Consider the following 14,381-nt stretch of genomic DNA (forward strand, 5'->3'; position numbering starts at 1 on the left):
TATAAAAGAGCATCATTTGACTTAAATGGAATAATGGGAAATACTTACAGTATATCAGCAAAAACAGGACAGAAGAGTGCTGAGAGAAAATAATCTCAGGCAGCACCAGCAGTCATAATCCACGTAAAGAAAGCTAAAGTATTGTGACAACTTCCAAAGTCAGTGTGAGAGTTTTAAGTGTGAGTTAAATATTTCTCTGGCACCAGCTTGTTGCACGACTACACAGGGGCGTCACTCTCTCTGTGTTGAAAAGAGGTGCGCTCAGATGAACATGTGTGATTTTAGACAATGTTGTGTGTAAATCAGAACGAGTGGATCACAGCAGGGAAAGAGTTGCGTAACAGTGCGTCAATACAGAATCAATCTACAGAGTCAAATATCCAAGAAGACTCAGCATAAAACTCACAGTAAAGGTGACGTAGAAGTCATCAGCATCACGTCCACAACTTCAACACCACGTCAGAAGAACAATGCAACAGTTAAGCACTAATTCATGTCCACCAGCCGGTTTTTAGATTTTCATTTTCGTGTTGCTTTTAAAAAGTCATAGGGACAAAATCTTCCGATTAAAAAGTGGTGGGGACGTTTAAATGAGAGTAAAAACACCTCACTCACTTCTCTATCATAAAGCAACTTTAAGTCCCTTAAAAAACAAGGTTCTGTTTAAGGGACACTTACTAATGTCTGGTCTGATGTTGATCACTTCTGACAATACGAAACAATAAAAGGAAACATCTCTCTGAATCAAGTTAAAGGTAATGTTGGAGCAGGTGTTGCTCTAATGGTTGTTTTCTTGGCCTGTGTCTCACCATAAGTAGGTGTTTAGTTGAGTACTGTAGGTAATAATAATGAGTTTTCTAGATGTTCTCCATGGTTGTTACTATTTTAGCTGTGGCCCCAGATGCTCGATGAGTCTGCCTGTTTTAATAAATTATACACTATAAATAAAACAACTTGCTGGGCCTCGACTCGCTGCTGACTGCGTTGTCACCAGAATTTCAACTCGCGGAGATCTTTTTGTGCTGTCGGCCGATGTAGTTTGCTGGAGTTCTCAACCAAAGCTGGCTGGGATCATTCATTATTTTTTTATTTTCTGCCTCTAGAACTAGAACTGATGGCTTAACGTGTTATTTCTGTCGCGTACAAACGACAAACTCAAGAGCCGAGAACTGACATTCAATCTGCGGAGAGATTCTGACATCTGATGAATAGATGGTGCAGAAATCTAAGCTCAATAATCCATCACAGCGCTCATGTTTGCTCACTGCAGGGGCTGATAGCAGTCGTTGTGTCTGCATTGCAATTTTTCACATTCTAAGCTACCCTGAGGAGAGAGGGATGAGCTCAAGGGCACCTCATTCGCTGCACAACGGTGTCAGAAGCTTCGGCCTTTTGATCACGAGACAGATTCTTTCACCACGGCTATCGTCTGCACACCTCAGTGTCAAGGCTGTTGTAAAAGAACCGGCAAACTCAAGTCTAACATGGGGCTCAAGTCTGATGACACTGGCAGGATATGAAGATCCGGAGCAACCTGTCATCCCAGAGCTATCCATCAAGGTTTGTTGTTGATGGATAAAAGATGAAATCAGCTTTCTGTTTTATTGTACATCTCAAAAACCACAAATAGATTCTCATTTAATGGCTTCTCTGGTTAAATACTGAGCACAAGACAGGTGGAGGAAAGGGTGTGAAGTAGTAGACCGGACAGAAAAAGGAAGGATGGTTACATATCTCTGTTCTCTCCATTCTTCAGGGAGGGATAATATTTTTATGGGGGTCAGCGGAGTGCAGGGAGGATGACTAAACTACTCTGCTGAGGCTCTTTAAGTCTTTTATCTCGAGGAAGGCACTATGCTGCTGAAGACACACATCTCTGATAGGTACAAACACATTCATCAAACATCTGTCTTGACAGCTCAGCATGTGTTCCCAGTTCTCCAAAACAGACAAACAAGGAGCCTGAAAGCCTTCAGCTCAGTTCTGACACCTATTGTCAGAAACAAAGTACTGCAGCGCAACTGAAGCACATAAATCCCATCCACCTTTGGGGAAACATGACTTAGCAGATACATTCCTAGCTTTATATTTACACTCCATGCCCAGTTTTCCTCTGTAAACACCGAAAAATAAATTAATTTACTCATTCAACCTTATTTAAACCCTGATTTAGAATAGAGCTGCATACAAATATTGACAACGAGAAACACAAAGAGGCAAATCACCTCAAAGTTTGCATACTGGTAATATTTATAAATTGAATCCATCCATGAGTAATGTTTGTAGTGTTTTATATTTATTCTTCTCTAATGTTCGAATATCCTAAACAGCATAAGTCTGGTCAAATGTCTAATGTTTGCCTAAAAACAAAAAAAAAGGTATTTTCCTGCTTGTGTATTGGAAGCAAAGACCAGTAACAGCCCAAACAACAAGTGGTGCAATCCTCAAGTCAGATGTGCAACTGCTAACATGTTTAATGTATGAGGCTGCATTGTGTGATGCAACGTGGCAAAAAGAAAATGTGATTACAAATAGATATTGTTTTAGGGGAATAGAGGGTTCAAGTTAATAAAGAAAAGTATGATTTGTGAGCTTGTGAGGGTCAAGTATATGTGTAAAAGGTGAACGGTTGGATAATGTGGTTGTGTTTGTATGTGTACAACTTAAGTCTCTTAACAGATTGAATTTGGCTTTTAGCTTTTGCACCAATCCCTCCACTGTTTGTAGTTCAGCTCTGCACTCAACTGTTTAAAATAGTATCCTTTCATTTCTAACTTTGCACCTTTTTCTGTCCTCCGTTTCTCCCTCTCTTTCCCTCTCTCCAGCTGACAAAATGTCGATGACAGATCTGTTGAAAGCTGAGGAGATCAAGAAAGCTCTTGATGCCTTTGCAGGTCCGTAACACTCGCCCCGTCCACGTGAAACAGACAAACAAAAGTTCCAAAAGTTAGTTTTGGATACTGACTGATACTGTTAAAAAATATATATATTTTCAAACCAGTATGTTGCAAACTGTCTGTGCTACTAATTTAAATCCACAGTTCCTGCCTGTGATAGAATCCATTTTATCCCCTTGAGGCTGATTTTCATTTTCAACAGATTTCTGGTTAACATTTAGGTGACAGTTGGCTTTGATTGATTGGTTCTGTCGTGCCATTTGCAGCAGAAACATTCGACCCCAAAAAGTTCTTCGAGATGGTGGGAATGAAGGCCATGACAGCTGAAAACGTCAAGAGGGTCTTCAAGGTTCTGGATGTGGACGGTAGCGGCTTCATAGAGGAGGAAGAGCTCAAGTGAGGAACACACAAAAACACACAGAAAGGAGGCCAGGCCTGAATAACAGACAGACTGTAGGAAGCCCATGTCATGTGTTTGTTAACTCATCAGCACTGTCCTACAGTGATGCTTCTCTGCTACACATTGTTCTCTCCTCAGGTACGTACTGAAGGGCTTTTCCCAGGAGGGCAGAGATCTGACTGACGACGAGACAAGAGCATTCCTCAAAGCCGCAGACAAAGATGGAGATGGAAAGATCGGGATTGACGGTAAGAGAACGGAGGAATAAAATGAAGTTTAGGATGACAAAAAAAAAAAAAAAAAAAGAAAAGTAGGAGTTAGGGAAGGTCGGCACCAGAAATACAAACCAGTTAAACTTTTTATTCTTTTTTTAACAATGCATATATCTGTTTTCATCACTGTTTGACTCTTTTGCCTCAAGCCATCTGTTTGTACTTTACATAAGTCTTTAAAAACAGATATCTAAATATCGGGTTTCATTTTCAAGCATTTCTTTAAACAGCTGGGAGTGAATAAATCCATATCTGTCCGTTTTGAGAGCAGCAGGGTGTGAATGCAGTATTGACTGAAAATAAACTACAATGTGTTGCTCATTGATGTGTTTAAATCCCAGCGTGGTGGATTTAGAGGGACCTTTTGGCAGATAAGGAATATAATATTCATACTTGTGTTTTCATTGGTGTATAATCGCCTGAAACTGAGAATTGATCTGTTTTCATTACCTTAAAATGAGCCTTTTAGTTTGATACAAAAATACGGAGAACAGAGTTACCAAACATTGTCTCTTGGGAGCTTTAGTGAGTATTTAAGGCAACATTTTGGGGGAAAAATTGAAGTTCTTTGGCTCAGAGGAATGAGACACATCAAGCTGGTTACACAGACAATCCGTAGTAGAATCAATTAAATGTTGGTCTTTTCATCGTATGTGTTGACAACATATATAGAACACAATATAAATCATTGCCAGCCTCACCTGTAAGCTGTATGTCAGTGGAAGTCTAATTACCTGTGCAAATGTTTTCATTCTTTCTTTCAGAGTTCGAGGTCTTGGTGCATGAGTAGGGGGCAGCTGAACATTCCCCCTCTTCTTCTTCCTCCTCCTCTTCATCCCTGCATTCATATTTTGTAACTGCAACCTTCAAACTCCTCTCACCTTCCTGGAGACCCCACGCATGGAGTCAGACGAGGCCTGCTCGCTACAAAACACTGCAGACGCAGGCCAACAGGGAGTCAGCGTGAGGAGGAACATCCAGGCATCAGTTTCATTTTTAATTTTGTCATTTTTTATATATATATATATATATATATATATATATATATATATATATATATATATTTAATCGCACATGCTGTATGGGTTTCAGAATCATTATAAATGATTTCATGAAGATAGTTTGTGGTCTCAAAACAGGTGGTACTAGTGCTGTAGATGGTGTAGATGTTATGAAGACTTCTTGAATCTTTATTTCCTTCTTTTGTGTATTTCAGGTTGTGCATTTTGTCTGATTGGTTTTACTTCTAGATGTTCACACATCAGTGCACTTTTCCTCCCGCTCCTCTTCCTCATCCACCTTCCCTCACCTCACCTCACCTCGCCTCACCTCACCTCACCTCCTCTATCTCCTCCTCCTCACTCCCTGCCTCTGATCAGATGATGTAGTAGATAAAATGATATATAAGACGAGCTGTGAAGAGAGAAAAGAAATGATAATAAAGAAAACTTGAGTAATAACTGTCTCTTTACTTATTTTACTCACAACGGACACAAAATGTTAAACTCACGAAACAACAACGCACAACACATTTCAAAACATGTCAATCACAGGAGGATGAAGAGGATTACAAATTTACAAACGCTAGATGAGAAGCTGTGGCTTTCAAGGAAAGCTATCAATGTCACGTCAGACATCCTATGTTTCACATGAACCCAAAAATCCTATTTGGGACACATTTGCTAATAAAATAATCACAAGCTGTCAACAGCTTAAAGGGATAGTTTGACATTTTGAAAAATATGGCTGTTCATTTTGCTTGCCAAGAATTAGATGAGGATCAATAACAAATATGTTGTTGCAGGTAGCAGCCTTGATAAAGAAGGAATCTTGCTGTTTTTACAGCAAATGTGCTGGTGGGTGGATTTTGTTACCTGTTGGCAGACACAGGCTAACTGTTTACTCCTGTTTCCAGTCTTTATGCTAAACCGACACGCTGCAGATATGTAAAAGAGTGCTATTTATCTTCTAATCCAACTTTTGGCAAGAAAGCAAATTAGCATATTTCCATAAATGTGTAAATAATCCTTTGATATCTCTATATAAGAAACAAACAGGCCTATCTATAAAAACTCTGAAACTGTACAAAGAGCTGCTAAAATTTGTTTTGATACTAAATCATTTAGATGAACTACAGTCTCACTTTTATGTTTGTTATGAGAAATACTTCACTTAATCTAACACTGTACAAAAAGTCCACCTAACCTTCCCCTGTCCCTCCAGCTCAACGCCATCACATTTCAGAGCTGTGATTACATTTTCCTTAAACAAAAAGGTATATCCTGCCTCCACAACCTGATCTGGCAGATCTGGGTCACAAACCCAGCCTGCGTGATGCGCAGAAGGATCAGAGGATCCGAGGAGAGGATCTGTCATTGGTCGTCGTGGGGCGAAGCTTCACGGTGGCGAATGGGTTTGTGCCTCTGAAACGAGAGGATGCCGAAAAATGTAACAGAATACCTGACATGAACAGATACACACATGCACACACTCCAGGATGGGAAACTAACAGCAGACTAAAGCTAGAAGAAGGTAAATTTTGACTGTGGATAGTGAGACTATGAATTATGGGTTTAATTAGTGTTCGTCCTATGTTTGTCTAGATGATCCTTACAGTTCACATTTCACAACTACACTTTTGTAGTTATCAGCCATAGGGATGTCTCGCCATGAGTGGTTGCACACTTCTTTCTATGAAACTGCTCACAAAAGGCCTGCGGACTATCATGAGTAAGCAGGACATGATTTCTGGATCACCACAAGCCATCAAGACATCTCTACGGCCGATATTTCCAAAAATCGGCAACTCACACCAAAACAGATGATGATAAATAGCAAGACAAGACATGATTTATGATTTGGGGCATGTCTCTTTAGAAATATGTGAAAAAGTTACTGGAATTCATCAAGGAATAGAAACTTATTTTTCTGTTAATACAAACTAAGAGAATTACCTGGGAAACAGTGGATTTTCAGGAGGCCCATGAGGTGATAATGCCTGAGAAAAGAAGATGTGCCAGTGTGAAGAACCAAAACAAGTGAAGTTGGATCTTTATGCCATCCAGAAAATGTTTTTCAGAATTAAACCTACCTGGGCATCAGATGCTGACTCACCCTTCCTCTCAGGGAGGGGAGAGATTGGGCGAAAATCTACAGAGCCCCTTCTAAGATTCTGATTTGAGGGAGGAGGAGGCGGCGGGGGAGGAGGTGGAGGCAGGTGATCATTGTAGCTCTTCGTCTGGCCGGGCTTCGACTCCACGACTGGCTCCAGCTTCTTCTCGGGGAGAGGAGAGACCGGCCGGAAGTCGACAGAGGCTCTGCGGTTGGGCGTGGCTGGCGGTGGGACATCTCCGTAGCTTTTGTTCTCTGACTGGTCGGTGTAAGTGTCGGTGGGGTCCAGCAGATTGTTCATACTGTGGCTTCTTAGAGAACCACCACTGGGAGGGGTCACATATTGGATCTTTTAGGAATTTTAGGCATTAATACAATCATTCTGTGCAATAAAAGAGTGCTGCACAAGTGTAATACATTTGGATAACATTTAGCATTGCTTATGCTGACCCATATACAGAAGTACGTCTACTTTTCCAGGTGACGTGCTCTTTATACGCTGGGTTCAACATATTCCTACCTTGTTGCTAAAGTGTTGGAGAAATCCTCGATAGGGGCCACATACGCAGCAGGGAACCAGCCCTGACTGAAAGAGACAAGACAGATACATATAAGAAAACGGCAGACATTTCCTGCATTTCCTTCTGCCTGCTGACAGTCATAAAAAGCAACAAATGCTTAAAAGCACATTCTCCTCCTGTCCCAGCTACCCACCGCAGGCTGCTGTCAGTGCGTCCATACAGCCAGCCGTTGCGTGGCTCCTGGACCAGTACGGTGACGGTCTCTCCCCTGTTGAAAGGCAGAAGTTTGGGGTTGGATGAGGAGGGGTGAGACACCAGGGCTCTCATGGCTCTCCCTCCACCCAGACCCAGAGATTCCCCCACGGAGCTGGAGCGAGAGCGGCTTGGGAGCGGAGACGGTGCTGGAGGGGGGAGAGCAGACAGCACAAAGCACATGTTTCTATTTTTATGGAATGTTGCTGAGGAAAATACAGCTGATTTTGTTTGGCTTCACTGGTTATCAGACTGCAGTCACATTCGAGTACAGTCATCCTCTCACCTCTAGAGGGCACTCTGCCCAGTGCCTGCTGCTCCCTCCTGGCCCAGGACATGTCTTCATCTCTGGCTACAGTCTGCAGCAGGGAGCTCACTGAACCTCGCAGCTGATCACAAACAACACACACAGGTAAACTGGCTGCTGTTCCCACTCAATTACTATTCATTTGTCATTCTATCTAAGCTTCAGTTCTGTGCGACTGTGCGACCATACACAAACATGTATGTAAAGAATATCTAACATCATGCTAACATTTCCCGATATGATGCAATTCAACACCACTACAACATCAATAATAAATATATGGGTAAATTAATACCTATCTAACAGTCTCAGTGAAAACTAAGCATTATTATCTTCGTATATAAAGAATTTATAGCTGAGCTGTGGCATTTGATAACATTCAATATCCATGACGGTAGAGTAAAAGCCTTTGAACACCAAGAACAAAGTGAAAATCACAGGGATGCCAAAGCTCATCAAAGGGAATTCTTCTGAATAAAATTTAAAAAAGCAGAAAACTGATAAAACGAGGGCTCAAGGCCCCTATTTGATAATTTATGGTCTTTTCAACACAACACGAGATGTGCTGATCGACTGAGTGCAATCCTCACGTTGGATCAAGATAATTGACAGAACCATGTGATGCGTCTGTACCTGCGCGTCTTGGTCCAAATGAGTGGGAGTTCGAGGTCTGGACCCTCTGGTGTCGTTCACCTTCTCCTTCCATCCATCAGCCTTTTGCTGAAGAGACGCACCCGTCTGAAAACAGGAGGGAGACACAAGCACCTCATTAAAATCTCAAGATGATCAGGCAGCAACAAAATGAACACTGACTAAGATGGTGGTCACTGAGACATAAATTTCATAAAACAACCAACATGCTACCAGAGCGGCGGAATAAAAATGTCTTGGCCATGGTGGCTGAAAGAAAACAATGATAACATGGGTGAATCTGTCATCAGCTACACAAACCTTCACCTGTTTTATTTTTGGTTTCTTTAATTTATGCAGCGGTGTTTCGCTGAGAGCAATGCTCTCTTTTTAACGTCATCACATTCACACAATTACACGCATTCGTACCTGGAAGCTGCTCAGCAATCACAATCTGATCTGCTGTCCACTGAGCACTGGAGATAAGGGCCTTGCTCAAGGGCACCAAAGAGGTGGAAATGAGGGAGAGATAAGTGCTGCCTTTCATGACACTCTGGTCTCAAGCTTACTTCTCTAACCTTTGGGTCATAACTGCCCTTTCATATATTATAATCATGTTATGAAAAAAGATGCTGTGTTATTTACAGTATGAACTATCTGTAAAGGAAGTAACAGTTGCTTATCTGCAAACGGTAACTATAAAAAGTCACATTTTCTTTGTAGAATTGTGTTTGTCCATCAGCTCTACTTGACTGAATAATACTGTGCAACATCTAAGTCAGAGTAGTTTAATTTTCCTCTGATGTAAACAAGGAATCTCCATCAGTCAGTAGGTAGACGTTTTTCATGCATCGTCATGTAGATTTTGCTCATTAGTTTGCAGTTTTGTGGAATTATTTGCTTACTTACTACTGAGCCAACTTCATAAAAACAAAAAGCTGGGGTCAAGCCCAAAGTTAGCTCACTAAGTGTGTACGTGTTTATACCTTGTTTATAAGGAAGAGCAGTGACTGAGTGAGGCCACAGTGTTTCTCTGCTAAGAAGCGATACCTCCTCTCCTCCTCCTTCAGAATCTCCTGCTGACTTTGCCTCAGGTACAACATGTACTCACTGTTCTCCTGAAAACACACACATACATACATATGAGAAATGACACGTGGTACAGATGTGTTGCTGCTGGACTGTGTGAGTGCTCAGGTCTCGATGTGTGTGAACCAGTGCGGTGTTTTTGTGTTTGTGTAACTACCAGAGAGTCTCTGTAGGCTCCTCGTCTGAGCTGTTTCTCCAAAGCTTCTGCCTGGTTTCTCACCTCCAGCTCGTACACTCTGCGGCTCCCCTGCGGCACAGGAAACCGCTTGATTTAAGAAGCTCTAATGTGATTTTTAAACGTTTTCTTGAATTTCTTCACACAGAGACATTTCTACAAAGATTTAAACTATTTTACTTTTCTTCACTTTCTATTGAGCCAAATATATTTATGAATTTAGAAAATGAAGAGAACACAAATAATTGTCAAAATCATTAAATGCAGAACATCCACAGAGTATGTTTAACATCACAGCTGCTGAATCATTACAGTAAAACAGGTTCTGAACCTAAATAGCTCAATGAGCTCTTTAAAATTCTCCTCTACTCCACTTGTTCTCAGTAGGGTGGAAATGAAAAATATATATACTTTTCCCTTTTGTGAACTCACATCAATGTACTCCTCGTCCAACTTGACATTCTTCTCCATGGCTTGCAACACCTCTATCTGGAACCATCGAAACTGTAGCAGGAAGAAAAACACGTGTCCCTGTGGTGTAGCTAAGTCATTATTGAAACCTTCCCTTTGTTCAAACACAATTTTTCATTATCGGGTTATTTTGTTTGACTGCATCTATATGTAAATGTGCCCCGTCCCCAGATCAACTATTTTATCAGAGGCCACCTTTTTCTTATTCACATCACTGAAAGCAACTGCAATCAGGCCCGGGGGTTTGAGCAGCACCATGAATTTTTCAACAAGCAGGGAAACGCAAGCAAATGTCTCCTGGAAGCTTTCTGCAGAGCTCAGCTTTAGTCATTTAATTTGTACCGAGTCAAAAGATCAGAATCCTTCACAGATTTCTTAATTAAGGACTCAAAAGTCTATTTCCAAATATGAAATATTGAATCACCTGCTTTTTTCCGTGGCTGTGCAGTTTAGCATATTCAGGAACAAAATGTCTCTGATGTGTCAATGCTATCCACAAGTGTCCTGGTGCTCACCTGAACTTGCGTCAGTAACAAAGTGTCATTATAATAACCAACACACAGGCAGAACTTTCTAGTCTCAGAAGCATTAGCTAAGTAGTTAAAGCAATAATAAAAGTATTAGTAGTATTTGCACAATGAAGACGCTAACCTGGATCTTCATTAATGAATGAAACGCTGTACAAATCACTAAGCATCCTGTTACCATGGAAAAGCAACAGAGTGAGATGGGAGTCATGCAAATAATTCACGCAAAGTATCAGCGCCTGGAATGAGGTGGTTAAGATTTTGTTAAAAGTCAACTGGGTTTAATAAAACAGCAAGACCAACCTGTCTCATGGGAAATAACTGTGGTTCATATTTATTCAATGTTTTTTTCTGTTTTAAGAATTAACCAGCACTTCTGATCCTGTGTTTTAGATCAAATATCATGATTACTGACTGACTACAAGCACTGACCACTCCTTCCATCTCTGCGGTGAGTCTCCTCTGTGTTTCTGATATCTGGATCAGGACATCCCCTGTTGAAAGATAGATCAACGCACGTATCAAATATCTGCAGTCACAATTTAAAACATTCAAAAAAGTCTATGATGCTTTGAACTATTGTTAAATAGTTAGATAGTGATATATTGTCATATTGTTTGTTATATCATGTCAAAAAGTTTTTTTGTTAAATGTTTAAATCTACCACTCATTTGGTGTGATCTTACGTCCATTACAAAAGAGAGGCAGTAATCTGATATATGACTTTAACACATTTCAACACCACTCAAGTCATCTATGTTTCGATCAAACGAGCCGGACTGGTGGAAAGTTAGCCAAGCCCTTTATGGTATTGGTGCCTCTGGTCTTGTCTATTGTCATGGACTGTGGTTGAGCTAATGAATTGAGTGCAGCTGAAAGACTGTCCCCATCTATAATTTACAGGCCGTCACTCAATAGGCTCCCTGGTCACGCTGTGGCTCCCTGACCTTCTCGGTGAGCCAAACTAGTAGAGCCACATGTGTATTTGTGTGCTAGCACTGATGTACGAGCCCACGCAATCTCAATAGGGATGTGTTAGCATAATGCTAATGACCGTTAACAATGCTATCACACGGCCCCCGGGGTCAGAGTGAAAGTGAAGCTTGTGGAAAATATGCACTCATGCATGCACTCAGGCGTCTGCGCACGTGCACACACACGCACACACAGCCATGAGCGCACACACAGATATTTATACGAGAGGATGAGGAGAAGTGGGAAGGTGTAATCATAAGGTTACTGAGTGAGTGTGTGGTACTTTACAATCTGTAATGCGACAGTGTGACAAGGCTTGACATTAACTTGATAGAGCACTTGGCCATCTCTAGAGGACAATTCTGTTGAATTGATGTAATAAATTAGGGGCGAAACCTGTAATAGAAAAACTCAGTAATCAATCTCACATACAATCACACACACACACACACACTTACCAAGAGAGCGGGATGAGAGCGTGTGAAGGGCCTGGTCACCCATCTTAGCCACAGCGCTGAAGTACGCCTCGCTGCAAACAGCTAAGGCTGATGGGCACCCACACACACACACAAAAAAACCCACAATGAGCTAAAAGCTTTTCAAACATCATTAACTGATAAGCTTTGGAGTGACATAAAAGTCAATCTAACTACTTCTAATTGGGTTGAATAATTTCTGCCTCTATTCATTACAAACAGAAGCCTCGCAGCGCTGACATGTGATATGTGATTTTGGTCGAGGAATAGCCCCATGCCAGTGGGTGTAGTTTTACCACGCTGCCTCGTTGGCTTGTGACCGACAGCCTGGTCTTGTTTTATCAGGCAGAGAGGTGCATTAATGATACATGCTGTTCACCCAATTACCAACGTAACACACGATAAAGATTGGGGAAACGTAGTCAAGGAAAATTAGCGAGGCAAATACTGGGTGACACATACAAAAAGTTCTGTTCAAGCTCTGATGCCTCATGTTTGGAGCAAAAAATGTTCTTCATTTTGTCATTAGTGCTGAAATATAAACTTAATGTAACATATTTTATGTGTACATAAATAGGAATATAGTTAATTTTGGCTTAATACTGAACATATCATTGTTGTGCAACTCTAATGCCCAATACAAGGTCAGTCACTGGACAAGCTGGTGCAGTTAAAACTCGGTAAACACAGGTAAAAACGTTCAGCGCAACAAATAAGAACTGAAAGAGATTCATACTATTGTGACAGACAGGTCTGTGATCTAAAACAGCACAATCCCTCCAGCACCTACAGTATTAGGCCCTATAATTAACATTTGATTATATATTACAGCATGTAGCTTTTATTCATAGCTCCACCAACAGGAGATTACATGACACCATATGTGTAATATGACAATCAAAAGTGAAAAGTGTAAAATAAAATGAATCAAAATAACAATGACAAAATCTACCCACCAGTCAGTCACATGGTCACTCACCTTGGAAGGCTTTGACATAGCTGTTTCCTAAAGCGACGAGCTTCTGCAGGCCAGGATTGAAGTGCTCCATCAGGTTCTACAGTAAAACACAAACACACACAAACAAAGTGAAATACAAACAAACACACCACTGAACACAGTTGAACAGCAGTTCCAAATGTAGAAAACAAGAGGACAAAGTAAACTCACCACATAGACAGATAAAGTTGATCTGTGCAGCTGGTCACTGGTGGCTCCGGACATGGTGACCAATTTCAAACACAATATGAGCCTCAAAGAACAAAAAAAGCCTCAAAACAACAATCGTCAGAGACAGAACAAACTTCTGTAAAGACGCTGTATTCCCATTCAGACTTCTGAAGAAGTTTTCCTCAACCTTTGTATATCGGCGTCTTCAGACAGTGAAAGTCACCTTCACTGAAGTCCTTCTGCTCCTGCTGTTGTCCCACAGACCGACAACACCTGTCTGATAGAATGATAGTGCTTTCCTCCCTGTCTCCCTTCTTCTGTCATTTGTTAATGAGCTCTTTCACCCGCTTGTCATCAACAGTTTTCGTGGAAAGAACGAGCAAGCGAGCGAGGGGAAGAAAAAAAGGGAGTAGGTGCCATCGATATGACCGGGCCAGGTAAATTATTGATTGAAACCCTGGAGGGAAAGGAGAAGTAGGACAAGCAGCTGCCCAACTAGCTGTGACGTAGACTCACACCTACAGGGGGAACCTCAACTTTGGTCAAACAAACTACTGCCTTAGAAAATGCAAATGTTATTTACACATATACAGTTAGATGCAAATACATTAAGCCAGAACCTGTTGAGAAACACTTCAAAAGTGATGAGAACATTTCTCAAAGTCGATATACGACTCTCTACTGTATACCTTGAACACACCAAGTACGTGAATACAATATAGGATCACCTTCTCTGGCCTTCATCATTAAAGAATCAGAAGGTGCAATTCAAAATTTATTGCATACTTCTGATTTTTTTACTTCATACTGCAGCTGAACCACAGAACATTCACCCTTCTAAAAAAATACTTTTCATTATTTGTCATGTAGCAGAAATCCTGAGAACTTATCATCATCAACGTAATACAATTCTGACTAATATCACCAGCATCAGATATCTATAAAGTTCTAATTACTAAAAATATAATTAAGTTAAACTGCTAAATTTATTTTAGTGTCAATAAACATTTTCCAAATGGCTTTTTATCAGACAGTTTATGTTCATGTGACAATAGCCAAGTTATTTAAACATATCAAAAGAACAAACTGCACAATATATTTCAAATATAG

At 40.8% G+C, this 14,381-nt stretch overlaps 2 protein-coding genes across 2 annotated transcripts in view; one reads left to right on the forward strand and one right to left on the reverse strand.

The window, feature by feature from the left end:
• The window catches only part of pvalb7 (parvalbumin 7), a 36,211-nt gene extending 31,185 nt beyond the window's left edge, over positions 1 to 5,026 (forward strand). The window contains exons 2-5 of the mRNA XM_037100754.1: positions 2,826 to 2,894; positions 3,164 to 3,293; positions 3,436 to 3,545; positions 4,334 to 5,026. Coding sequence (XP_036956649.1) covers positions 2,834 to 2,894; positions 3,164 to 3,293; positions 3,436 to 3,545; positions 4,334 to 4,359 — 327 coding nt within the window. The 5' untranslated portion in view covers positions 2,826 to 2,833 and the 3' untranslated portion in view covers positions 4,360 to 5,026. The remainder of the gene's footprint in view (positions 1 to 2,825; positions 2,895 to 3,163; positions 3,294 to 3,435; positions 3,546 to 4,333) is intronic.
• On the reverse strand, positions 4,591 to 14,268 carry baiap2l2b (BAR/IMD domain containing adaptor protein 2 like 2b). The gene is made up of 14 exons (XM_037098345.1): positions 13,272 to 14,268; positions 13,083 to 13,158; positions 12,086 to 12,172; positions 11,085 to 11,146; positions 10,087 to 10,158; positions 9,637 to 9,726; positions 9,377 to 9,508; positions 8,394 to 8,498; positions 7,740 to 7,842; positions 7,395 to 7,602; positions 7,201 to 7,266; positions 6,661 to 7,006; positions 6,524 to 6,567; positions 4,591 to 5,992 (listed from the first exon to the last, which is right to left on the reverse strand). The coding sequence occupies exons 1-14, from the start codon at positions 13,323 to 13,325 to the stop codon at positions 5,917 to 5,919; spliced, it is 1,521 nt and encodes a 506-aa protein (XP_036954240.1). The 5' UTR covers positions 13,326 to 14,268; the 3' UTR covers positions 4,591 to 5,916.
• Between the last annotated feature and the right edge of the window lie 113 nt (positions 14,269 to 14,381).

This window comes from Acanthopagrus latus, chromosome 1, assembly GCF_904848185.1.
Source record: "Acanthopagrus latus isolate v.2019 chromosome 1, fAcaLat1.1, whole genome shotgun sequence".
Taxonomy (NCBI): Eukaryota; Metazoa; Chordata; class Actinopteri; order Spariformes; family Sparidae; genus Acanthopagrus; species Acanthopagrus latus.